We start from the raw sequence: 27411 nt of genomic DNA, 5'->3' as shown, positions 1-27411 counted from the left end.
CAGGAATCACTATTTCCCACTCAGCTTCTACCACCTTGTAGCTCAGAATCTGACTGTGGAAGTCTCAGAATCGGGACTCCTGGAAAGCCTGCGGCCCAAACTGGGGGAATCAGAAAAGCTTAGGGCAGACTCTATCCCCAGACGAGAGACTTGGGTGGTCCTGGCTTGTGATCCTCCCCCACCCCCAAGCAGTGTATGGTAGAGGCACTTTACGATATGGCAGACCTACATTGGGATCCCGCTGCCTCCAACTCATCCAATGCCTTGGGTAAGTCATTTCTCTTCTCTGAACTTCAGTGCCCTTGTCGATACAGTGGAAATAACTTGCTTCTTGGAGAATTACATGAAACAATGCCTGTGAAATACTGGGCACACAGGAGGTATTTAATAAATGCTGGCCCCTTTCCCCTTTTCTTTCCCTAGCCCCAGGAGAATGTATGCCTAGCAGAAGCCCCTGAAGAGCCTGCGACCCTCAAAAGTGCTGCTCTGGGGTCTAGCGTTCATTAGCCAACCACCTCCCACTGCACATGAGACTGCCCTTCCCCCCTGAGATGCCTCAGCACTTCCTGCCTCTGGTCTGCCTTGTGCCTGATCACAATACTGGGACCAGCACTGGTTAGGAACACAGCCTGTGTGGTCAGACAAAACTGCACTCAGTGGGGCGCCTGGGTGGCGCAGTCGGTTAAGCGTCCGACTTCAGCCAGGTCACGATCTCGCGGTCTGTGAGTTCGAGCCCCGCGTCAGGCTCTGGGCTGATGGCTCGGAGCCTGGAGCCTGTTTCCGATTCTGTGTCTCCCTCTCTCTCTGCCCCTCCCCTGTTCATGCTCTGTCTCTCTCTGTCCCAAAAATAAATAAAAAAAGTTGAAAAAAAAAAAATTAAAAAAAAAAAAAAAACTGCGCTCAGTGTCCCAGCTCCACACAGGCTCCTTAATGCTCTGAGTCTCCATTTCTGTATTTGTAAAATGGTGATAATCATGCTGCAAAGGTATCAAATGGCTGGTCCATAATGACTACACAAACCCATACCCAAACAAAACCCAATAGCAGGTATTATTATGATTTAGGGAACACAGCTACATTCTACAGAGAGGAAGCAAGGGCTCTGGGAAGCTAAGTGGCTTGTCCAGGTCACAGTGACTAAGTCTGTCTGACTGCAAATCCCTGGGTCTTCTGTGCACCAGTTGCTTCCCCAGAGGTTGCTCATTGGAGCCCTTAGGTGCTGAGCAGAAGGGTGGGGCCTTCCCTGTGCTGTGAGTGTGAAGCATCTGCTGGGGGTGCCTCCCCACATTAGAGATGCTGGGTATGACAAGGTTCCAGCTTGGGGAAAATGGGCTGATCAGAGCATGAGGGCTTATCAAGAGCAAGGAAGGCAATGCAGACAGCCCCACGTACCCTCACAAGGAAAAGTAGGGCAGGTAAGGGCTAGCACATTGTAACACAAACGGGGGATTCTGGAGGAGAGAGGAGGCTGTGGTGAGAGGCAGGAGGGTGGAGGGGCAAAGAGGTATTTAAGAGAACACAACACTGATATCAGAAGTACTTGCTTTTAGTTCAGTACAAGGATTTCCTGAAGGGCAGTCAAGGCTACGTAAGCTTCCTTGAAAGGTAGTGAGCCTCCTGTCCTTGGGAGATTATGAACAGGAGATGGAGCATCCTTTGCCAGGGAGGCTGCAGAGAAAATGTGTGTCCTGGCAGGGATTAAATTCTCCAAGATCGCCTCCAGTCCCAAGGTCTGGTGAATGTCTGAAGTTGTCCAGAGCAGATCTGTGGGGTGTTGTTGAGGGCTCAGGGAGGGACTGGCAATCCAGAGCATATGATAGCAAGACCCAGAGCCTGCTTGCTCTGGACTCCTGCCCAACCCCACCTTCAGGCTGGGACTTCAAGCCCCACCTTGAGCTGGGACTGGGATTGCCCTCCCTGGCTGGGAGGGCAAGACCAGGCTTGGGAGTGCCATGGGCTGGGGCAGGGTCTTACTCTGAAGGCGGCATCTGCCAGCAGTGCTTGGGGAGGCTGTATGTTTCTGGCTTCCATGCTCAGTGTGCTCTGGCAAGAGGGGGTGAGTGAAGGTGGAAGCCTCCTGGCACAGCTGCCAGGGACCCCTGAGGGCCAACACCTGCTCCCTGAGGCCAGGCTCCAGGTTCCTCTCTGACCTGAAGATTCTGTCTTCACTTTCCATCCCTTTCCAGTCTAGTGATACTCTTTCCTGCCACTGTGGTCCTCTGTCTCCTTGTCTGTCCATCTGTGTACACTGATTCTTCCTGATTTGCTTCTACATCTCTGTTATGCCCAGTCTGGGTCTCTGGTCTATGCCCTCATCCATTCTTGCTGCCCTTAGATAAGGAGCTGCCACTTCAGACCCCTACTCACACCTGCTCTGTCTTCAGTCTCTCAGGATTCTCTGGATCCCACCAGACTCCCATGGCTCATCCCACCCATCCCCTGGTGCAGCAGACTCCAGGCCCTCAGAGAAGGCCCTGATTACCCTCATACCCCACAGCAATGCTCTCTCCTCTTTCCATACAGCATGGAGGCTTCTGGAGGCTACTTGATGCAGTAGAAGGAGGACATGTGGGGAAGGGCCAGCTCTGGCATCACCTGCCTGTCTGCTGACCTCTCATCAGGGTGCTCATTCTCCTCCTAAAGCTCATTGGGAGGACAGAGACCATGGGAAGGAGAACAGAGGGGATGCATGGGCTCAGGCAGGGTCACTATATGGCTGTGTCACTGTGAGCGGAGCAGGCAGCAACATCCTTAGGAGCATGGCTGGCATTGTTGCCTCCCTGCATCTGCTTGCCCTCAAGGGCTGTCTGCCCCAGCTTCACTCACCCTGCTTTCTGGCCATGGTTTCTGCCCTTCCTGTCCCCTTTCCTTTCAGCTTCCACCATGGAGGAGGCAGGAAATGAGAAAGCAAGTGAGAAAATAATTGGTGAGGAGAAAACAGGAGAATCTGTTTCCAGGTGGGTCAGTCCAACTACATTCTTGCCAGAAATGCTCACAGAGGCAGTTATGAGCCCAAGTTATGAACCCAGGCTCTGGAGTCGGCCGAAGCTGTGACTCTGGGCAAGTTGTGTCTCCACTCTCCTCACCTGTAAAATGGGCACAGCAATAGCACCCACTCGCAGGGTGGCTTTTCCTGTTTCCTACAGCAGGTGTCTGTTCTGATCAGAGGGTGCCAATATTTATTATTAAATCTTTCAGCTATCACCCCAGCTACAATGCATGTAAAACATGTATTACAGCGTGTGGCACACAGTGAGTTGCTCAAACAATAACAACACTAATATTTTATTATATTAAATTATTATTCATTATTACATAGTTTTGTACATGTATACATATATGACATAATATATATTATTAGTTATTACATTAGTTATTAAATTATATTATTTAAAATAATATTATGGTTTTTATTATTTATTAAGATAAGAGTTGAGAGAAACAATAGAGGTTCATAACACTTGGTGCAAGCTTTCCCAATCTTTTTCCCTCAACCTACTTGTGCCCTGATTTTTCCCAAGGAGATTCGTGAACTCCGGACACAGGTAATTTTCTTCAGATCTCTGATAAACTGGAAAGAAAAGTGTAGGGAGAGAGGCAATGCCTGTAATCTCTTCTTCTCTTTTTTATTTTTCTGCTTCCCAAGGTCTCTCGGTCTGTAGATCATTCAGCAAGCAATTATTAGGTCTTACTATGCTGGGCTCAATATTAAGTAATGAGATTACAGCGGAAAACTGGAACATTGTGCATTGAGGCTGAGCTGCTCATGGGGCTGTGTCTGACCTGCAGAATTTCCCAGTTTGCTTCGGCTCACGTTGAACTAGCATAGAGTCCAAGGTGACCTGCTGGGTTCCAGGAGTTACTCTGTGACAAGCTCCTACTATGACTTGCGATTTATCTCCTTCCTAGGTCTGCTCTCTGCACATGGCATCTTGGGTCACGGGGATGCTTTCTGTGTCAACCCCTGCAGTGGCCAAAGAACCCTTCAAAGTGTCAGCCCAGCAACTGCCTTGGAGCCTGGTGATCAAAACAAAGTCTGACTTTGAGGAGTGAAGCCAGGGTATTTGTCTAACTATCTTAGACTTTTCCCAGTAGACAAAGGAGCCACTGAAGGATGGAAGAAGTGGCCAAGTCAGAGTTTTGTTTTAGAAAGAATGCTCTGAGGGCTAGGGTAGGGTATGGGCTGGGCAAGTACCCAGCTGGAGGACAGAGATGAAATCAGGTGAGAGACAGGTGCCAGTGTCTGAACCAGACAGTGGCAATGGGGTAGGAGAGGGTTGGGTAGACGTGAGAGGCATCTTGGAGGTGACAACAATAGAACCTGGAATCAGAAAGGATGTAGGGGGATGGCAAGGGAGCTGAGGAGATTTCCTGAGGTTTCTGACTGGCATGACTTCGTTCACCTTAAAAATGCCATCACTGTGTGTGTGTGTGTGTGTGTGTGTGTGTACGCACTCATGCATGCACACATCTATACCCATACATCATAACATTAAATTAAGCCCAGCACAAGATTCTCTGCCTTTTGTTTTGCCTTTCCCCCTAAGAATCAAAAACAGAAAACATTTGAGTAAATTGAGGACTCAGATTAGTTTGCTTCTGATTAGCTATGGTTTTGCTACACATAGGAAACCTGATCACTGCTGCAGAATGAGTGATACTCCATTTTCCCCATATATTCCCTCTCTGAGCCTCAGTTTCTCATCTGTGAAGTGGAGATAATGACATCTATCCTATACATCTCACAGATTCATCATGAGGCTCAAAGGGGAGTGAATGTCAAGATATATTGTCAGCTACAGCTCAAAATCCAAATTCTTTATTTTTGACCCAAATAGTGGAACAGAGGCCAGGCTCAGGCTCATCACAATAGATAATAATGTCTGCCTTTGTTCTTCCTCACATGGGGCTTCTGGTTATAATCACTGAGAGTCAGGCAATTTTTCTTCCCAGGAAAAAAATGTTTTGCCCTCAAGACAGTCAGGGGAAGAATGATGGGGAACCAGGGGTTCAGGGAGCCTGCATTTCTGACCCAAGATCCTGGTTATGGGACAGTATCCTTGGGTACACTTTGCTGGTTTATAGACAGCTCATTCCAGTTGCCCTCAGCCTCCCTGCATGGATCAACCAGATTAAACACTCTTTAACATAAGACTATTAAAGAGTCAGTCCATTCATCAACTGTGTGTAAAAAATTAGAAGTAGAAATGGCAGCACATTTTCCCACCATTGGTCCCAAGGTAGAATATTCCCATCTTGGGTCCTTAGGAAACTTCCTCTCAGGAAGAATTTGGCTTGCAAGATAGGTATTTTTTTTCCTGTTTTACAGTGAGGAAACTGAGGCTTAGGAAACAAACTAGCAGCCCAATGTCACATAGCAAGTAAAGCCAGAGCTAAGATTCAAGCAGAGCCCACTGTCTCTACCTTATTCCTTTTTTCCCTGGGGAAAGAATGTGACTTACAAAGACTCTTTCATGAAAGGTAGAAATTTAATAAAAATAGGCATTTTCCAGCTATCTGACAGCTATTGAATAATGTCTGTGAAGACTCTGGAAAAGTGCTTAGCATATAGGAGGTCCAAAGTGTGTGCAGTCCTTCGGTCAAAGTCAAGAAACCATCTGATGTATTGAATGTATAGCAGGCTCTTGTACAGACTGATTCATGGTGCTCCAAAGGAGAATAAGAAGATTAGAGAACAAGTAGGGTTGGTTGGATAAATTGGTGCCAGGAAAGGGAAACACTGACACCATGAAGATTACTCCTGTTCCTAAGAACCAATGATACACATGACATCACTTTGGTGAGGCTGTCCTTTCCCTGTTCTCTGTGAAGAAGCTGAGGCTCAGGGAAGTTAAGTTGAGAAAGAGCTGAGAGTGAGTAAGAAGCTAAAAGAAAGAATGAGATACTGGCTGTTGTGGGGAGAAGTGACAGAAGGTGGGCATCTGGGACGGTGAATTGACTGTAAGCTTCAATTTTGGTGGGGTACTTCTCAGGAAATTTGCTTGCATAGCTCCAACCTGAATCTCAGTCCTGTGTGTGGAGAACCATCCAGGAATGCAGTTAACATTCACCATGCACCTACCCCATGGTAGGCCTTTCGTGTGGTGCTTTTCATGACAAAATATCACTCCTTGGTATCATATATCATGGATATCATATTCTTGCAGCAAACTTGTAGCAAGGAGACAACTACTCTCTAATTTTGTACTTGAGGAAGTAGTCTCAAGGGGGCAAGGGTGTGGGGTAAAGGACTTGCTCAAGGCCATTCACTCAGTCAACTATAGAGCCAGGACTTAGAACTCAGTGAGCCTTCTAACATACCATGGCCTGGGAAGGGGCCAGTGGGTAGTCAGAGAGATGGCCCAGCTCAGGCCAAACTGAAGGTAAAATTAAAGTGGAAAATAAATTAATGTCTTCAGTAGGACATCTTCTTCTTCATAGGTCTCCTGAGAGTAGTGGCAGTGGCCCAAGAGCAGGTAAAATAGACAGTCATGGTGTCTAATCATAACTGGACACTGACCACTACTACCACAACCCCATCAGTAACTCTCACCTTGGTGCATAGCTTAGCTAGTTCTCTGTCTGAATTGGTTCCTTTCTTTTTCATTTAGAAGTAGAACATGATGCAGGAGACTAACCAGTCCTTTGTGGCTGAATTCATCCTTCTGGGCTTCTCCTTCAACCCCAGCACCACTCCTCTGCTCTTCTCAGCCTTCCTGATGACCTACCTGCTGATTATTCTGGGAAATGGCTTAATCACCATCCTCATCTGCCTGGATTCACACCTCCACACACCCATGTACTTCTTTATTGGCATCCTTTCCATATTAGATGTGGGCTATACCACTACAACTGTGCCTCAGATGTTGGCACATCTAGCCAGCCAGAAGAAGACCATCTCTTTTGCCAGCTGTGTGGCCCAAATGTACATTTTCTTGGTGCTAGGCATCATGGAGTCGTGGCTCTTTGCCATCATGTCTATAGACAGGTACGTGGCCATCTGCCACCCACTCAGGTACAAGGTCATCATGAGCCCATGGTTATGTGGAGTAATGGTCATTTTCTGTGGACTCTGGGGTGTCATTTCTGCTCTTGTCTACACTGTTTTTGCCATGCGTCTGCCATACTGTGGCTCCAACAAGATCAACCACTTCTTCTGTGAAGTTCCTGCAGTCTTAAAGCTGGCTTGCGCAGACACCTCAGTCAATGACCAGGTAGACTTCATTCTTGGCTTTACTGTCATCCTGGTCCCACTCTCCCTCATTCTTGTCATTTATGTCAACATCTTCATTGCCATCTTGAGGATCCGTTCAGCCCAGGGGCGACTGAAGGCCTTCTCCACTTGTGCCTCCCACATCACTGTGGTCACTATGTTCTGTGTGCCAGCCATGGTCATGTACATGAAGCCTGGCTCTGAGGCTTCCCTGGAAGAGGACAAGAAGTTGGCCCTGTTCTACAATGTTATCTCTGCTTTCCTCAACCCCATCATCTACAGCCTCCGGAACAAGGACATACAGAGGGCTTTCCTCAAGGTGACAGGCTGGGGCAGGGCCTTCCAGGGAAGGACAGCTGGGGAACAGAGAAGCAAGACTCATGATGCATAGTCAATGCCCTAAACATTCATTTGCATGACCCAGCAACACCAGGACACACACAGCCCTGGCCCCAAATCTCAACTCTCTACAGCTGGTGGCAGACAGCCCATGATTTAACTGACAGACTAGTCACTGTGACATATCTTCCAGATACATCAGTCTTTCAGCTTCCTTTTGTTTTAAAGTCTCAACAGGTAACAAAAGAAGGGGCATCCTAAGCCATTAAGTCTATTATCAAGACAAAAGGAATAAGCTTTGGGGTATGCCCTGTGGCTGAATCTTGAGAAAGTTTCGTTACCCTACAGGAACTGCACACAAGGTGTTAGGTTAGCTGGAGGGAAGGGCAAAGGCACTGACATTGGAGGATTCCTGGACCTGGAAGGAAGAATAAAGTAAATGTCATTGCAGTGACTTGGGGGTGTGGTGTACTTGTTTTGGACATGCAGATTGGAAACAAGCTGGGATCCCTGGAGGCTAACTGCATTTGGTCCCAATGACCTCCCCCTGAGACTTATTTCAGGTCTCTCTGTTCCTCCTTCCCTCCTTACAAGTCAACTGGACTTCTGTCTTTGCCATTTCAGGGCTCCACATATGCTCTTTTTTCTCTCCTCACCCTTAACTCCACCCTACCTCCATCCTATCCTGTTATGCTATTATCTCCTGTTCATCCATCAGATCTTGGCTTAAACTGTGGCTCCTCAAAGAAGTCTTTTATTGAGCTCCCAGAGTGAGCATTCCAAAGCACCCAGTACCTCTCTTTCATAACAAAGGCATGCAGTTCAACATATGAATTCTCTGCCGGATAGCAACTTCCATGAGGCAGGACCATGAGTATTCAGTTGATCCCTAGGATCTAGTCCCATGCTACCCACATACTGGCCTTCAACAGGTATTTTATGAATGAAGGAATAGACACTTCACAGGAAAAGCCAGAGAGGGAAGACAAAACCAGTAAGTGATAGAGTTACTGAATTAGGACTAGCAAAATGTAGGAAATAGTGGCAGGTACAAAAAGGAGAGGATATAAAAAGGAGTAATGTTGTTCAGCTACAATCATATGGAAAAAAGTTTGCTTTCATTATTAATAAACATGGATTGAATAAGTGGGATATCATTTTCCACCTATCAAACTAGCAAAATAAGAAAAATGGTGATACTCAGTTCTGGGAAGGACACCCACACTCATTGCTGAAAAGATTATCCTTGGTTCTACCCTTCTAGAGCAGTGCCTTCCACATAGTAGGTACTCAATAAATCTGTTATATGGAGAGTATAATACTAGTAATCATGCCTCTATGCATTAAACATTTATGTACCAATACAGTTGTGAAAAATTTATATATAAATTAATTCATTTAATAAAAATATATATCATGAACCTTTACAATATTTATATGCTTGAGTCCAGAAATTTAACTTCTAGGACTTTGTCCTAAGAACAAAATCAGAAATGCAGACCAAGTTGGATCTAAAAATATGTTCATCAGAGAGCTATTGGACACAACTATAAATACGATATATCAACTCTACTACATGCTATTCAATCGATACCATATATCATGTTTCGAAGCAATATTTAGTTACATTGAAAAGTGTGATATAATGTTCGGTAGAAAAAAGTCAAGTTATAAAGTTATGCATATAAGGTTAATCCAACTTTTATAAAATACTCCTACATTTGTTTATAAAACCCTGAATGGATATATGTTAACATGTTAACACAAGATATCCCCAGGTAGTAAGATAGTAAGTGATTTTTATTTTATTTCTTGCTTTCTCTACTTTATAAAATTTCTACAATCAGTATATATTATCTTTATAGGGGAAAGAAATTAAGATGACTTGAGAAATACTTATCCTGTCAGAGAAAAGAAAGTTAGCTATGACGCTGGCACCATTCATTCATTCATTCATTCATCAAGCGTTCATTGATGCTTACTATCTGGCAAGCCCAGTGCTGGGCCCTGTGGGTGCAGACATGATAATCTAAGTCCCAGTCTAGTGGTGAGAGACAAGTATAAGACAAGGATGCCATAAGGTACTAACTGTGATGTTCCAAGCTCTGAGGAAGTGATGAGGCCATATTTCTGCTGGGTGCTGGAAGCATGAGTAGAAGCTTGATAAATGGAGAAGAGAGCAGAGAGCAGGGGCAGGGGATCCCAGACAGAGGACACAAGGTATTGAAAGCCTAGAGACATGGGATTATGAAGAATGGGCAAGATGGCTGGGACCCAGACCCAGGCAGGGGAGAGAAGATATGACAGATAGAGCCTGGCATGCTATGGTAAAGAGCTTCAAGTTTCCCTTCTAGACAAGTATTTACCAAGGACTGTTACCTGGAACTTTGGTCCTGTGAAACATTCTGTGAGGAAAAGATTTCTTGTCCAAATAACCTCAGAGACACTGATCTCCTCTTCATGCTTCTCAGTGTACAATATAGGATGTTAGACTCTGAGAAGACCAATGGATAGATAGACGAACAACTAAAAACAAGGAAAACACCTATGCTAATTCCACTTAACACAATATTTACCAAACTTGTTGGATCACAGAGCTTTTTCTTCTTGGAACATTTATTAGTCAAAGAAACTAGAATTTTCTAAAAGTGTACTTTAAGAAGTGCTATTGGGGGCACCTGGGTGGCTCAGTCGGTTGAGCATCCAACTTTGGTTCAGGTCATGATCTCGCAGTTTGTGGGTTCGAGCCCTGTGTCGCACTCTGTGCTGACAGCTCAGATCCTGAAGCCTGCTTCAGATTCTATCTCCCTCTCTCTCTGCCCATCCCCCACTCAGACTGTCTCTATCTCCTTCAAAAATAAATAAACATTAAAGAAAAATTTTAAATAAAAAAAAGAAGTGCTATTGTATGCATGGATGTATTTGAGGGTGGAAATACAGAAAAATATAAAGCCACTAAAGTATACTTCCAATGTCACCCCTCAGACTTAACTTTCTTAATATCTTTGTGTATTGCTTTATGTCTCCATGCACCATTTGTCACAGTTGAGATCACATGTAAATATTATTCTATAGCTTTTCATCATGGCCTATGTGTCTCACACATGTATTTTCCATAATCTTATTTCATCATGCTTCAGTTTCTGTATTTTCTTTTGACTTGCTTTCCAGTTTACTAGTTTTTCTATTCATCTGGGTCTAGTGTGCTGTGAAACCTAGAAATGTATTTTTAATAACAATTACATTTTTAACTCTAAAATCTTAATTTTAGGGGGTGCCTGGGTGTCTCAGTCGGTTAAGTGTCCAACTCTTGATTTCAGAGATCAAGCCCCATGTGGATCCTGCTTAGCATTTTCTGTCTCCTTCTTTCTCTGCCCCTCCTCTGCTCACACTCTCTCCCACTCTCTCTCTCAAAAATAAATAAATAAACATTTAATGGGAATTCAAGCTGGTGCAGCCACTCTGGAAAACAGTATGGAGGTTCCTCAAAAAACTAAAAATAGAACTACCTTACCACCCAGCAATTGCACTACTAGGCATTTATCCAAGGGATACAAGTGTGCTGTTTCGAAGGGACCATGAACCCCCATGTTTATTAGCAGCACTATCAACAATAGCCAGAGTATGGAAAGAGCCCAAATGTCCATCAATGGATGAATGGATAAAGAAGATGTGATACACACACACACACACACACACACACACACACACACACACACACACACAATGGAGTATTACTCGGCAATCAAAAAGAATGAAATCTTGCCATTTACAACTATGTGGCTGGAACTTGAAGGTATTATGCTAGGTGAAATTAGTCAGAGAAAGACAAAAATCATATGACTTCACTCATATGAGGACTTTAAGAGACAAAACAGACATAAAGTTGGCCAGAACATACCCTTATTATTCTTTTTTTATCTGTGAGACCTGTGTGATAGTTCCTCTCTTCTAATAGTGATAATTTGTGTTTAATTTTTTTCTTCCTCAATGACCTAGAGATCTATCAATTTTATTGAACATTTCAAAGAATTACCTTTTGGTTTCATTGATTTTCTTTATAGTTTGCCCATTTCTATCTCACTGATTTTTTTTTCAGTTTATTTAGGTGGAAATTGAGATTTTTTAAAAAGGACCATTCATTTTTTCTAACATAAGGACTTAAAGCTATAGATTTGCTAAGAATTGGTTTAGTTGTAGCCACAGATTTTAATATGTTGGTTTTTTTGTTATCAGTCAGTTCAGAATAGTTTCTTATTTCCCTTGTGATTTCTTCCTGGATACATGAATTATTTAGAAATGTATTGTTTGGAGGCACCTGGGTGGCTCAGTCGCTTGAGCGACCAACTTTGGCTCAGGTCATGATCTCATGGTTTGTGAGTTAGAGCCCCACGTCAGGCTCTGTGCAGACAGCTCAGAGCCTGGAGCCTGCTTCGGATTCTGTGTCTCCGTCTCTCTCTGCCCCTCCCCAACTCATGCTCTGTCTCTCTCTGTCTCAGAAATAAACATTTAAAAAAAAAAGAAATGTATTGTTTAACTTCCAATATTTGGGACTTTTCTAGATATCTTCTTTTATTGATTCTTAATTTAATTCTATTGTGTTCAAATAACATACTCTGTAAGATCTCAAAATTTTGAAGTTTTATAGCCCAATATATGGTCTATATTGGGGAACATTCTGTGTGCCCTTTAAACGAATGCTGTTTTGGGCTATAGTGATTAACAAATGTCAATTAGATTAAAAGAGTTGACAGTGTTGTTCAGATCTATGTCCTTGTGATTTTTGGTCAAATTGTTCTGTCAAGTACTATGACATGAGTGTTACAATTGCCACTACAGTTGTGAAATTGCTCCATTTTCACTTTATTCCTATCAGTTTTTGCTTCATGTATTAGCTAAATGCACATTTACGATTATGCATTTTAAGATGCATGTGTGTTTGGCTGTGTGAAGTTTTATCTCACTAATATGTAAAATAATCTTTTTTTTTAGTATTTGCTTATTTTTGAGAGAGAGACAGAGTGTGAGCAAGGGAGGTACAGAGAGAGAGGGAGACACAGAATCCAAAGCAGCCTCCAGGCTCTGAGCTGTCAGCACAGAGCCTGATGTGGGGCTCGAACTCTCAAACCATGAGATCATGACCTGAGCCGAAGTCAGACATTTAACTGACTGGGCCACCCAGGCACCCTGTAATATGTAAAATAATCTTAATAAGACTCAGGCTCAAAAAAGTAACACATAAAAGACAGCCTATGAAAAAGATGACTTGGAAAAAGACTGAAATAGAAATGAAATTGTCTACAGCTTGCTTCAGTTTGGTTTTTTGAGATTTTCCCTAGCCCATTATGAGAACTAATGTCAAGGTCTAAGAATGATTACATTGATGTGAGTTTGGGTGTAGGCAGAGTTAAAACCTTTAACTGATGTGAAGCATTCTTTTCTGGTATAGTACAGTATGCTTCAGCTTAAAAGACTTGACTCTAGGGGCACCTGGGTAGCTTGGTTGAGCATCCAACTTTGCCTCAGGTCATGATCTCCCAGTTTGTGAGTTCGATCCCCACATTGGGGCTCGCTGCTGTCAGCACAGAGCCTGCTTCGAATCCTCTGTCCTCCTCTCTCTATCCCTCCCCAGCTTGTGCTCTCACCAAAATAAATAAATATTAAAAGAAAAAAAAGGCTTGGCTTTGGATGATCTTCTCTGTAGTATTCAGCTCTATTTGATGCTTCTTGTTTAAGATTTTATCTTCTCCTTTCCTCCTAAGCAAATGTTATGGAACTGAATGAATAGATCCTTATAGGTCAATGTAACCCTGGGCAGGCAAGCTGAGGTCCCCTATGGAGAAGACAGAAGGTATAAATAGCTCTGAAAATGAACTGTCTGGAAGGACAAAACTGCTCACCCTTATGTCTGGGTATAAATAAAAATTGTTCACTACAGAGCAACTGAAGTTTTTGCGGTGAGGGCAGGGGTTTCCAGATTCATGTTCAAAGTCAGAAAAAGAAGGAATATGTGTGCTGGGGAGGATGAGAGGTAAGATGCAGGGAAATTCTAAAATCCTATACCATTAAGTGAAGTTAATTCCATTTGAATATTTGGATTCAGGTTAGTAAATCTTAGCCTTCTATAGTGTTAAAGTTAATGAACATATATCTGTGTCCTTCTGCTTGACTGACATCTTAATTTAGTATCTCAGAGGCAACTCAAATTTAACATGTCCAAAATGAAACTCATCACTGTTTACTTCAAACCTGTTCCTCTCATGAGTTTTCCATTTGAATAAATGGCATCATCATCCACCCAACAGCCCAAAACAACTGATGTCCCACATCCAATTAGTCTCTACTAAATCCCTTTGATTATCTCCAATTTGTCCCCTTCTTTTCATCCCTTCTATTCCTGGACAGTAAAGCCTAATAATCTCTCAATTGAACTCTTTTAATAGACTCCAATTGGTCTTCCTCCTTCCAGTTTTATTAGCCAAACTGGCTACTAATCTTTCAAAAACTCTAATCTGGCAATCCAATGGTATGCTGGTAAATATTTAACCATCAGCTCTCTGGGGAAAATAAAAAGCTCTGATTTGTTGTGTTTGCCGATTTCTTTGGTGTGAATGCTTCTACCGTGACCAATTTCAAGCTACCAATGTGATATCGCTGAGCACAGGGTTGGGAAGAAGTGAGCACAATTGGCTCTCATGAGCCAAGTCAGCTACAGAATGCCACTAAACCATGTCACTCTCTCTCTGTTTTTTTTAATGTTTATTTATTTTTAAGAGAGAGAGTGTGTGGGAGAGGGGAAGAAAGAGGGGGAGACAGAGGATTGGAAGGGCTCTGCACTGACAGCGGAGAGCCTGATGTGGGACTCAAACTCACAAACCATGAGATCATGACCTGAGCTGAAGTCAGACACGGAACCGACTGAGCCACCCAGGCGCCACTCTTTAATAATAAATTTCAATAGATCTTCGATGCCCTCAGGATATACTATAAACTCTTCAGGCTGGTCTACAAGACTCTCCATGATCTGGCCCTGATAATTTCTCCAGACTCATCTCCCCCATCTCCCCATTCCTACCCAACACCCACCTTGCTCAAATCCTCACTTTGTGCTTTAATCAATGGGCACAAAGATGGGAAGAGATTTTTCCAGACTCCAAAAAGGAGAGCTAAAAATGGATGGGACAGGCATAGAAATGGGAAAAGGCCAAAGGCAGGTGTGCAACCAGCTCAGCCTTCAGTGGGACACAACAATCACTGGACAGATGAGACAACATTACCTACTGAGATCAAGATACCTGACTCCGAGACCTAGTTCTGTCTGACTTTCCACAGTTATTTCTATCACTAGGCCTCAGTTTCCCCACATCTAAAATGAGGGTTTGGGGTGGGGGGGAACACCTAAGAGCTTTCTAGTTTAGACATCCTTTTTCTATGGAAGCCTTAAATAAAGTTCAAATAAGACCAGCAGAGCAGCTAGAACTTGGGTCCTGATGTTGGCTTCCTGGCTGCACTCACATACGGGCCCTAATCATGGAGGCCTGAGTTAAAGTACCAATTTCCACACTCCTCTTGTAGTTCTAGTTCCCCCAAATATTTGGTGTCCTTTGGGGCACATATAGCCGTTCTCTGCATCCTGATTGCTCACTCTTTGCTGAACCTTCCTGTGAGTAATGGGATCCCTCAGGATTGGAAGGCTCCTGAGGTGATACTGACATCTATTTGGCTATACCCTTAAGGACTCCTTGGTCCCTAATACCTGTGGGCCTCATTAAAACACCAACCAGGTATCTCCCAGGTTGCTGCTGAGATGCAAGAGCTTCTGGAAAGTGGCTAACATAAGACCCTCTTATAGACCAGTATATGATGATACTGGAGCTGCCCAAGGCAGTTGTGGGACATGTGTGTGGAGTGGTGAGTACTAAACTTGGGATCAGAGTGGGAGGATAGTCAAAGGGCATGAAGGACAAGCCCAGAAGCCTGAGGAGGCTACTCCCACCAGATCCCTCCCAGCCTTAGCTCTGGCACAGTGTCATCTGTAGGTAGTACAGAAGAAGCAGAGCCCAGTGACACAAGGTCCTTGGCGAAAGACACATCTGGGTTGTGTCCTCTAATACCATGCAACATCAGGAGAGTTACTTTCTCTGAGTCTCAATTTCCTTTTTCCTATGAATTTAGATTTTTTTGAAAAACACTTGTCATGAGAGTGAAATACTATACCAGTATTATCTATGCTTGTTGGAGCACTAACTACTCTGCAAGCACCTCACATGTACTAGTTCACATGTTGAGCAACTTCACATGTACTATTTCAATTAATCATCAGAGCAATCCTTTAAGATGAGTGTATTATGATCACTAGTTTCCAGAAGAGGATGGAGACACATAATGTTTAGATAACTTTCCCAAGGTCATTATGCAAATTAGCAATGGAGTCAGGGCTAGAACCCAGGTCTGATTCTAGTGCCATGCTCTTAACAATTATCCTATCTTGGATGTAAAGGAACTTGTCTGTGGTAAGTGCTCAGTGAAACTGGGTTCCATCCCTGCCTCATCCCACACTTTAATGCCATTTCAAGTGGCACAGACTAAGACTAGAAAAGACGCATATTTAAGGAAGGTAATACCAAGGACTATTCATGCGTTACTGATTTCATTTCTCCTATTTTTTCATTTAACTTTATTTGTTTCAGCTAACAAATTGCCAAGAAGAGGATTTTCGTTGTGCCAGTTTACCAGTGGGCAACCTGGGTAGAAGTCATCAGAGAAGAAGACCTTGACATTGGTTTTGAAAGAGGAAGTGATGGAGAAACCACTGGAATTCATCCTTGCAACAAAACTCACACTTAAACCATCAGTATAACTTCACAAAGTCATTAATCCAATGTTTATTAATCGTTACCCATACCCTGTGCTAAGAACTGGAGATAGAAAGGTAAGACATGGCTCTCCAATTAAGGAACTTCACAAACCAGTGTTCATACAAGCCTGTGTATGAGGAATAATAGAAGCACATTAAAGGTGTTATCATAGCCCAGAAGTATGGTAAGAACCACAAGAGAAGTATGGTGGGAATCACAGAACAATTGTGTGATTAGGATTTTACCAAGAGGAGGAAACAGAGAAGGCAGCTTCTAGCCTGCCCTTTTTCTCAGGGTCCCCCTTCTCCTTCCTGAATAAAGCCAATGTGGGCCCTGCTTAGGAGGTGGGAGAGTAACCCCTCCTGGGTACCAAGGACAACCCCCAAGGGAGGGCCATTTTTGCAAAAAATAAAACAATAAAAACTTCAAATTATCCTTTAAATTTTTACACTACTGTTGACTAATACTGCATTCCCACTTTCTTTCAGGTTTCCTTGGCACTCATCATTACCATATTACTTTGTTTTGATTCCCAATTGTGTTATGAGGTTGGGTGCATAGTGAGAAGTCACCCCCTAAAATCATAGATTCTCTGAATATTGGTGTCACTGAGCTTTAGAACCTTAGGGTGTCTGTGGTGAAAGGGACTTTTAAAGTTGTACATTCTGACTTCACTTCTAAAGCAGTGATAGTACCCCTGAATGATGTGGGCTTATAATCATGCTTGAACACTTCTGAAAATGGAGCACTTGCCATTTCACCACCATCACCACCACCACCACCACCCACCCACCAGCAGAATGTGTCATTACTGGGAAGATCAATCACCAGAAGCTTTGTTTGTTTTTCTAAACTAAGCTTACACTTGTCCCCCTGCAACTTTCACCAATCACTTCTAATTTTTTGATCTTGGGAACACATAACACACATTTCCACCTTTCTCTGTATGACATCTTTGGTGAGGTCTCTACAGTTCCTCATAAGTCTCCAAGCTAAGCTTTCCCAGTATCTTCCACTCTTCCCTAAGTAGCATGTTTTCATGGGTCCTTTACTAATAAGCTCTTTTCTCTGTATAGACAAGCTAGGTTGCCATTTTTCCCTTCTAAATTGTAGGTCCAAATATTAAAAACTGCTCTGGGCAGCCCTTGGTCTCTATGTAGTTAATAGCAGGTATTGACTTTGTGTCCTTGTGGGGTGACTATAAATGATGTCTGTAAATGGTCTAGGCCAGTTCCTGTTTAGAAATATGTTGAGAGCTATGTATGTCCAAGGGAAAGCCCAAAATGAGCTTGGCACAATGGCTAGCTTTATAGGCAGCAAAGTTCAGCACTAAATATAGTTCCACCATGAGTAGCATCAGTGGCTTGCCCCCTCAGAGGCTCAGCTTGGATTCAGTCCATCCATTTATCCAACATTTATAATGCCTATTCCGTGCCAGGCATGGTTCTAGAATCTGATGGTACACAATAATCAGGAAGATAAAAATTCCTGCATTCTTGTGAGGGAAACTGACAGTTGAAAAAATTGTATCATACATTAGAAGATGCTAAGTACTATGAAGAAAGAAAACAGGAGATGGGTATAGAGAGTGGGGGATATTTCAGTGTTAAGCAGGATGGTCAGAAAAGACTCAAGTTTTTCCTGAAAAGATGGACATTTGAGCAAATACTTGAAGGAGATGATGGAGTAAAGATTTCTGGGGAAAGAGAATTTCTAGCAGTGAGAACAGTAAGTGCAAAAGCTCTGAGGTAGGAGCATGCCTTGAATGAGGAACAGCAAAAGGCTGGATGGCTGGACAGACAGAGTGAGAGATGGGAGGTAGGAGATGGAGCCCAGGATGTGATGGGGGGCACTTAGCTCCTTTTCTGGGTGTTACCAGAAGCCACTGGAGGGTTTGAGAAGAGGATTCACATTATGTTTAAATGATCTGAACTATATATTTTTTAATGTTTATTTATTTCTGAGAGAGAGAGAGAGAGGCAGAGCACAAGCTAGGTGGCAGGGGCAGGGGGCTGTGCAGAGAGAGAGATGGAAACACAGAATCTGAAGCAAGCTCCAGGCTCTGAACTGTCAACACAGAGCCCAACATGGGGCTGGAACCCATGAACTGCAAGATCATGACCTGAGCCGAAGTTGGACACTCAACCAACTGAGCCACCCAGGCACCCCAATCTGACCTACACTTTAATAGGATCACTCTAGTTACTGTGCTAAGAATAGACTGTAGGGGAAGAGAATGGGAATCCTGGAACTGGTTAGGGGATATCACAATATTCCTGGCAAGAGCAAATGATGATCTGGACCAGAGTAGTAATGGTGTAGAGGATGAGAAGTGATCTTTTTTGGGATACATATTTCAAAGAGAATAGCAATACTGCTGATGAGTTACATGGGAGAAAGAGAAAAGTTAGAAAGTCTTTGAGTTGCTTTTTAAAAGCTCTTAGCCACATCAAAGGATGGAATTGCCATTAACTGAGCTGAATGTGAAAGGAGGAGGTTTATAGGGAAGTGGAAGTTTGACTTTAGAAAAATGTTTAACATGCCCCTTATATATCCAAATGAAGATAGGTGGCAAGTAGGCAACTGGACAGACGAATTAAGAGAAGACATCTAGGATGGAGATATATTTCAGATTTACCAGCATACTCTAGTGTTTAAAGCCTAGGTCATATCTGCAAATCAGAGTGAGGATTTATTATTCAAATCCCACTAGCCACCATTCTATTGCATTGTCTTCCAACATGAGTATCAATATTATTTTTCTCATCCATCTGAGCCTGAGTCCTGCTCATGGCTTTATATGACATTATATTAACCCAAATGGATAGCTCTCTGCCTTTTCACTACCACTACAAAAATGTCTCAGATATTGAAATCTTGATCCAAGTTTTTAGGGTTCTTTATGAAAAAACCTGACCATCTGCAATGCTGTGCGATATGCACTTTCTGCCCCCTACAAGTGTGATTACACAGTTCGGTTTTCGCTCACAATGCCATCTAAAGTGGGCCTATTTTTGTGCTTGGTGACCTGCTAAACCTGCATGAAATCTGATGGTGTGAGAGACACATTTCAGCTTAATGTTGTGGGACTTGGGGTTTGAGTCCTACTCTCTGTCTGACCTTGGATGGCTGGTTGTATGAAATGAGAATAGTGATACTGACCTTGGTGGGTTGGGGTGGTAATCTAATGAATTACATTTATTAAAATGCTTTTATAGATTGCCATTCTATAAATAACCATTTCCTTCTTTGGGGTCTCGAAAAGGTGTACAGCCAGCTGTCCATAGTCTGTTGCAGTCATATAGGGACTAGCAGAAGGATTAAGAGAAATGGACTGGTCAGTAACATGTTCTGTCATCCAGGCCTGCCCAGGAAGGATCAAGGACTAATTCCAGGTCAGACCGAAGACCAATCCCACCCACCACCCAACTCTCTCCTGGGAGCAACATGGCCTTGGAGGAGTCTTTACTAGTTTTTAAGAAAAGCTTCCAGATGCATAGGCACCTAATTCCCAGGTAAATATGCTTCATTTTCTTGAGAAATGCCAAGAGCATAAAAGTTTTCTCTAGACTTCAGTTCTTGAGTCTCTGGCAATCTTTACTTTTCAATTTTTTCTTTATAATTTTAAACACAATTATAGTGATTAAGTGATTACAGTGATCACACTATAGGAAGGTGGGGATAAAAAAGAGGATATACACTTCCTGGAAGGTGGGGATATAAAAGGGGATAAAAGTTCTTGGGGAAAGATTCCTCTTCCCCAGAAAGTTTATTTGAGAGTCTCTTTTTTTCCTGAAAACTTATGATGTGTGGGTTTTCAAAGTGACAGCAGCAGAGAGGAAGAAAGCTAAGAGAAGAAGCTAGGGCTTTTGTTTGTTTCACATTTACACTGTCCTTTGCAACACCTCTTAGTCTTGATATTTGAAAGAATGACTTAAGAACTATAGAGACCTCTAGAACTTTTTGGTTTACTGTAAAACATTTTTTTTTTTATTTTTCTAGCCTCTTTATTTTGGTTTATGGTGTGTGTGTGGGCTGGGGCGGGGGGGGGGGGGGCGTGTAGGTGCACGTGTGCACACGTCCTTCCAAATAGGACTTCGGCTGGTACAATTCCTTCCATAACACCCATGAAATTTTACCAGGGCTAGTTAGTTAGACAAACCAATTCATATTTATAGAATCTCTACTAAGTACCACACTGGCCCAATTTGAATAGAATGTTCCCTGGTTGTGGAAGTGCATATCTTAGTTTGATTGTTTAGCTCTGAGATGACTTTTGTCCTTGCATCTGTGGCTCTCACGTGGTGTTCTCTCATTGAGACTGCAAAGGATTAAGGAGTATGTTCTCTTCTTTCCTCAGAAGGAAGGCAATACATAGCCAAGGCTGGAGAAATGAAAGCTCTGTAACTGAGTTTATCCTCCTGGGCTTCTCCAGAAATCCCTGGACCAACTGGATCCTTTTCTTCCTCTTCCTCTTTCTTCACTTACTTACAGTCCTGGGCAATGGGCTCATTGTTACCTTGATCAGAGTAGATGCACACCTCTACACCCCCATGTACTTCTTCCTCAGCATCCTGTCTGTACTGGATCTCAGCTATGCCATCACCACTGCGCCCCAGATGTTGATCCATCTAGTAAGCAGAATAAGACCATATCCTATATTGGGTGTGTGGTCCAGATGTATGTTTTCCTGATCTTGGGAATCACTGAGACCTGAATTTTTGCAGCCATGGCCTATAACAGATATGTTGCCATATGCTATCCACTCCAAGACTAGCCAAACCCTGTGTATAGTTCTGGTAGTCAGCTCTGCCCTTTGTGGTCTCACCTGTGTCCTCATTTACACAGTCTTTGCAATGAATCTGCCGTACTATGACCCCAATGAGATCAACCACTTCTTTTGTGAAATTCCTGCTGTCTTGAAGTTGGCTTGTGCAGATACATCCCTCAATGACCAAGTGGACTTTATCTTGGGTTTCATCTTGCTCCTGATCCCATTATCCCTCATCCTGGCCTCATATGTTTGCATTTTCATGGCTATTCTAAAGATTCATTCCACTCAGGGATGAACCAAAGCGTTCACCACCTGTGCTTCACACATCACTGTGGTCATTATGTTCTGTATTCAATGTATGGTCATGTATATAAGGCCTGGTTCTGAAGCCTCCCCAGAGGATGACAAAAGTTGGCCCTGTTCTACAATGTCGTTTCTGCCTTTCTCAACCTCATCATTTACAGCCTCTGGAACAAAGATGTGAAGAGGGCTTTCTTCAAGCTAATTAGAATGAGTAAGGATGCTCAACAGCCATAGACTAGGACAGCCTGCAGTGCCTCTGATCTCTGTCTATCCCATCCATACTTCCGCTGAAGTCATTAGACTGGATCAGGAGCCCAGAATGAAGGAAATGTCTAGAAAAAAAAAAACACTTTTGCATTAATTTGGCCACTGGACACATTAGGGAAGGACTCAGAGAGAATTGTGTTCAGGCTTAAATATATCATTGATCTTCTTTGGCTTTGGAAGAATCACCTTAATTCTCTGGGATTTAATTTCCATATCTGTAAGTGACTTTAATGTCACTATGTGTTTTATATGCACTTATTATTTTAATTCTTATAACAACTCCAGAGGTAGGTATTATCATTCTCTTCATACAGATAAAGAAACTGAGGCACAAGAAGATTAAGTAAATTGTCAAGTGCTACCCAGCTAAAAAGTAACACAATTGAGATTTGAACCCAGGGTTCCAGAGCCCAGGCTCTTATATATTATATTATATTACGCTGTTTCTTGAGTTGTTAATAGAGACTTTTAGGATCAGCTGAGATAACAGATGAGACGGTATTGAGGAAAATTTAAAACACTTAGGATTGTTATTCTAAGTCACAACTATAGAGTCAGACCCATGAAGTCTAGAGTTCTATTGGATACTTATGTTTTTCTCACTAGCATTTGGTAGCCTAAGCAAATAGCATTGTGCTATGAACTATTAACTTCTCAATAAAAGTTTGTTGAGTGAGTTTTCCAAGCCCCACCTCTATCCTCAGTCTGCCATCTCCCCAATTTTCCTTTCAGCTCCTCTTTACTTTCATGGGTCTCTCTTTCACTTCATTATACCTACCCCCCAAATGTGGCTTCCAGCAACCTAGAGTTTTATTCACAAGGAGCATGCCTTGGTATCCAACTAACTTACCCTTAAATTTCATTTGCCACCAGAGAGATCAAGGGAACAATGGGAAGAACCCTGAGCTTTAGTCCTGCCTTAATTTGTTGAGAACTTGGAAAAAACGCCTAATCTACCTGGAACTCAGTCCCTCCAATCTGTAAAATGGAGATAGTGTCCATATCTGACCCTGGCTATACCATAATATTATTTTTAAGTTCAAATGGGAACAGACCTTAAAACTTAAATAATTATATAAATTATCATTAGAGAGTCATTACCTTTAAAGCTAGATACCTCAGAAAATGTTCATTATTAATGGTAGCTTATATTTCTCAACTATAAATGTTAAGATCAGGCTTATTGTGAGGTCAGGATGTATGGGTTAGATAGTCATGATTGTAATTGACTGCATTACAGAGTCATGCCTTCAATATACACACACACACACCCCAAAGTTAGTGAAACACAATCACAACATCAGCTGCCATATTAACCAGGAACTAAAATATTTCTTTTTTTTTTTTAATTTTTTTTAACGTTTATTTATTTTTGAGACAGAGAGAGACAGAGCATGAATGGGGGAGGGGCAGAGAGAGAGGGAGACACAGAATCGGAAGCAGGCTCCAGGCTCTGAGCTGTCAGCACAGAGCCCGATGCGGGGCTCGAACTCACGGACCACAAGATCGTGACCTGAGCTGAAGTCGGACGTTTAACCGACTGAGCCACCCAGGCGCCCCAAGAACTAAAATATTTCTAATGCTATCAAAGCAAATCAAATTTCTACCACTCTGAATTCAGACAAATACTGAACTGCTTTCCAAAAGGCAATAAAAGATACAAATCTCTTCAAATCAGCTGCTCTCTACATATCTTTCTACTAGGATTCCATTAATAAAATATTCCAATTACTCTTAGCTGCTTAGAAACAAGTTTTATTTGTAAACCAAGGATCATCTGAATGTTAAGAAAGCCCAAAAGATTACTAAATGCTAAGAGTGTGTTTTGCTCATTAACAAGTTTTTCCAGAAGACAAGTTTAGGGGAATTGCCAGCCTAGAGTGCTCTTAGTATTCCCCAAGCATGAAAGAAATGGGAGCTTTTTTTTTAACTTTTTTTTTTTAATGTTTATTTATTTTTGACAGAGAGAGAGAGAGAGAGAGAGAGAGAGAGACAGAGCATGAGCGGGGGAGGGGCAGAGAGAGAGGGAGACACAGAATCCGAAGCAGGCTCCAGGCTCTGAGCTGTCAGCACAGAGCCCGACACGGGGCTCAAACTCACAGAATGTGAGATCATGACCTGAGCCGAAGCTCAACCGACTGAGCCACTCAGGCGCCCCAGAAATGGGAGCTTTAAGACTGATGTGGAACTGTGAGGAGGGAAGTGTCTGTAGTTCCAGGGTTTCCCCCATGAAGGCCACAGCCTCTAAGGAGAGAAGCCCTGGGGAGGAAGGAGCCTTGACTGCCTGAAGAAAAAAAATTTTTAACAAGACATGATGATTGTGTTTCTGGGGGCTTGTTATGAAAATTGCTCTGGGGTCATTAAAGGTGGCAAGTAAGGATCATTTGCTGGAGCTAATGGGACTTCCTTCTTCAGGCTCTCAGAACAATAGAAACCCATAGCAGTCCCACATCATCCCCTCATATCCTGCCATGATCCCTCTCCTCCAGCTAGTCCTGACTCCTCAGGTCTTTGCATAGGCTGATCCACCCAGAGAGCTCTCTCCTCCATGTCTCTTCTTCAGGAAGCATCCTAACTACTTTCTGTCTAGATGAAAGCTTTTTCTTTCCCTTTGCCCTACAATAGAACAGTCAGCTGGGAGAGATCTTAAAGGGTCTAACCCTTATGTTGGCCTTGAGTCTCTCTGACATCAAGAACTACTAACATGTCATTCAAATATATTTACATAAGACTCAAGGCATGTGGCTTGGGATGTCCTTTCTCTCATTCATAACTGGAAAAAAAAAAAGCAAGATGAAATCTCAGCAAATTGGGAGTAAAAAGAAATTTACTCTCTGTGACAAGAAACACTTAACTAAAACCCTGCAGTTAACATCATACATAATGGTGAAAGACTAAGTGCTTTCCCCCCAAAACCAGTACCAAAATAAGGATGCTTGCTTTCATAACTCCTATTCAAAATAGTCCTGGAAGTCCTAGCCAGTGCAATAAGGTGAGAAAAGAGAAGATAAGAAAGGAAGAAGTAAAACTGCCTCCATTTACAAATAATATAGTTGCCTATGTAAAAAAAAAAAAAAAAAAGGGCAAAGGGGCACCTGGGTGGCTCAGTCGATTAAGTGTCCCACTCTTGATTTTTGGCTCAGGTTATGATCTCACGGTTTGTGGGATAGAGCCCTGTGTTGAGTTCTGCACTGACAGCAAGGATCCTGCTTGGGATTCTCCCCATCCCTGTTTCTCTGCCCCTCCCCCACTCACACTGTGTGTGCTCTCTCTCTCTCAAAATAAGTAAATAAACATTTTTTAAAAGGTGAGGATTCTACATTAAAACTTTTAGAACTAATTAATGGCCTTTGCAACATTACAGAATGCAAGATTAACACAAAGGAATCAATTATATTTCCATATAGTAACAATGAACAATTGGAAACTAAAATTATATGTTATTTACAATAGCTTCTTAAAAATTAAATACTTTTAGGTATAAATTAACAAAACATGTACAGTATCTGTGCTGAACTGTAAAACACTGATGAAAAGAATCAAAGATGTAAATAAATGGAGAGACATTTCATGGTCCTGGGTTGAAAAATGATACATAGTAAAGATGCCAATTCTCCCTCAAATTATTCTGCAGTTTAATACAATTCCTATAAAAATTCCAACAGGATTTTTTGTTGATATGAACAAGTAAATCTGAAAATCTATATAAAAAGGCAAAGGAACTAGACTAAAGCAATTTTGGGGAAAAAAGGAATAAAGGTAGAAGAACCTGTATTCAATTCTAAGACTTGTATAGATGTTGTAATCAGCAGTATTGGTATTGGTACAGATAGACACAAATATCAGTGAAATAGATTAGAGAGTTGAGAAAAGGTCACAAAAGTATTTAAAAGTATTTATTCATATTTAATGAAACTGGAAAAAGTAATTGAATAGAGAAAGGATAGGATAGTGGTTTTTTTTAATGTTTATTTATTTAATTTGAGAGCGAGAGAGCAAGAGAGCAGGGGAGGGGCAGAGATAGAGGGAGACAGAGAGAATCCCAAGCAGGCTCCGCACGGTCAGCACGGAGCCCAATGTGGGGCTTGAACTTATGAACTGTGAGATCATGACCTAAGCTGAAACCAAGAGTCAAATGCATAACCAACTGAGCCACCCAGGCACCCCTTGGTAGGATAGTGTTTTTAACCCGTGGTGTTGGAACTATTGGAAGTATAGAGAAAAAGATAAATCTCAATTTAAACCTCTTCCTTATTCAAAAATTAACTTAAAATTGATCACAGAGCTAAATGCAAACTGTGAAACCATAAAACTCTCAGAAAAAAATAAGAGAAAATCTTTATGACCTAGTGTTAGATAAATATTTCTTAGACATTACACTAAAACATGACCCATATAATGGAACTCTGTGCATGACCAAATTGATGGTTCAGTGGTTGTGGTAACACAATTTATTATGGGCTGTTTTGTTTGCCAAGTCACATGGTGACTCATAGCTATTCAGTATCCACCAGGCAGGGCACAGGAGCTATTTTTAAAATAATTTATTTGAAATAATTTAAGATGCACAAAGAGCTGCAAGAATAGTACATAAAATTCTGGTGTGCCCTTTAAAATTCCAGCTTCCCTCAATGATAACATCTTATATAATCATAGTACATTGTCAAAAGTAGGGAACGAACACTGGTTACAATACTAAACTAGAGACATTATTCAGATTCCACAAATTTTTTATATACCTTCAGTTTTTTGGGTAGTTTTGTTACAAACTGAATTGTGTCTCCCCTTTCTTCCACCAAATTCATATGTTGAAGCCCTAATCTGCAATATAACTACAGTTGGAGATAGAGCCTTTAAAGAGATCATTAAAGTTGAATGATGTCATATGGGTGGGTCTTCATCCAATCTGACTGGCACCCTAGTAAAAAGAGGAAATTGAGACACACAAGAGACACCAGGGATGCTCACACAGAGAGAAGACCATGTGGGAACACAGCAAGAAGGCAGTTGTCTACAAGCCAAGGAGAGAGGCCTCAGGAGAGACCAAATAACTTGACCTTGGACTTTCAGCTTCCAAATCCATGAGAAAATAAATGTCCTTTGTTTAACTCTTCCAATCTGCAGAGTTTTGCTATGGCAGCCCTAGCAAATCAGTACGAGTTCTATGATATTTTATCACAGACTATTCCATTTCCACAAAGCCACACATATTACCCCTTTGTAGCCATCCCTCCCCACAATTCTCACCCCATTACCTATCTATTTGTTCTCTATCACTTTAATGCATCATTTCAAGAATTGTACAGAAATGAAATCACACAGTATGTGTATAGATGCCCTCAAGTGTGGCTATACGTTATTTCATGGGCGGTTGCTAATGGGATGGAAGGTTGGCCAGGAAGAAAAAGATTAGAGGATTCATGATGAGCGGTCTAGAAGAGGTTATGTGGATATGCCTCTCACAGACCCAGAATATGAGGATAATCATGTGCTAACACAGTGAGCACCCACTGCGGGGGTGTCTCTCGATAATCAGGTGGACTAGATGATCCACCTGTAGATCAGTCAGCCTCTTTCCCTAACCATACAAGTGCTTGCTCTACAAAGCAGCCACTGTAGCATGATAGAGGATATGTGTGGACTCAGCCACATGAACT

General features: G+C 42.3%; 1 protein-coding gene and 1 pseudogene across 1 annotated transcript; both read left to right on the top strand.

The window, feature by feature from the left end:
* The first annotated feature begins 6620 nt into the window (after window positions 1-6620).
* LOC122227812 (olfactory receptor 2A12-like) lies at window positions 6621-7604 on the top strand. Its single transcript, XM_042952548.1, has one exon. It carries the CDS (start codon window positions 6621-6623, stop codon window positions 7602-7604), a length of 984 nt encoding a protein of 327 aa, XP_042808482.1.
* Window positions 7605-20690: 13086 nt separating this feature from the next.
* LOC122225864 lies at window positions 20691-21721 on the top strand (annotated as a pseudogene).
* Window positions 21722-27411: the final 5690 nt, after the last annotated feature.

The sequence above is a fragment of the Panthera leo genome, chromosome C1, assembly GCF_018350215.1.
Source record: "Panthera leo isolate Ple1 chromosome C1, P.leo_Ple1_pat1.1, whole genome shotgun sequence".
NCBI classification, from domain to species: Eukaryota; Metazoa; Chordata; class Mammalia; order Carnivora; family Felidae; genus Panthera; species Panthera leo.
The sequence above is the reverse complement of the archived record's forward strand: the minus strand, read 5'-3'. Positions and strand labels throughout refer to the sequence as shown.

Excerpts from the sequence above, each read along its gene's own strand:
- LOC122227812 (XM_042952548.1), top strand. The coding sequence starts at position 6,621 with ATGATGCAGGAGACTAACCAGTCCTTTGTGGCTGAATTCATCCTTCTG.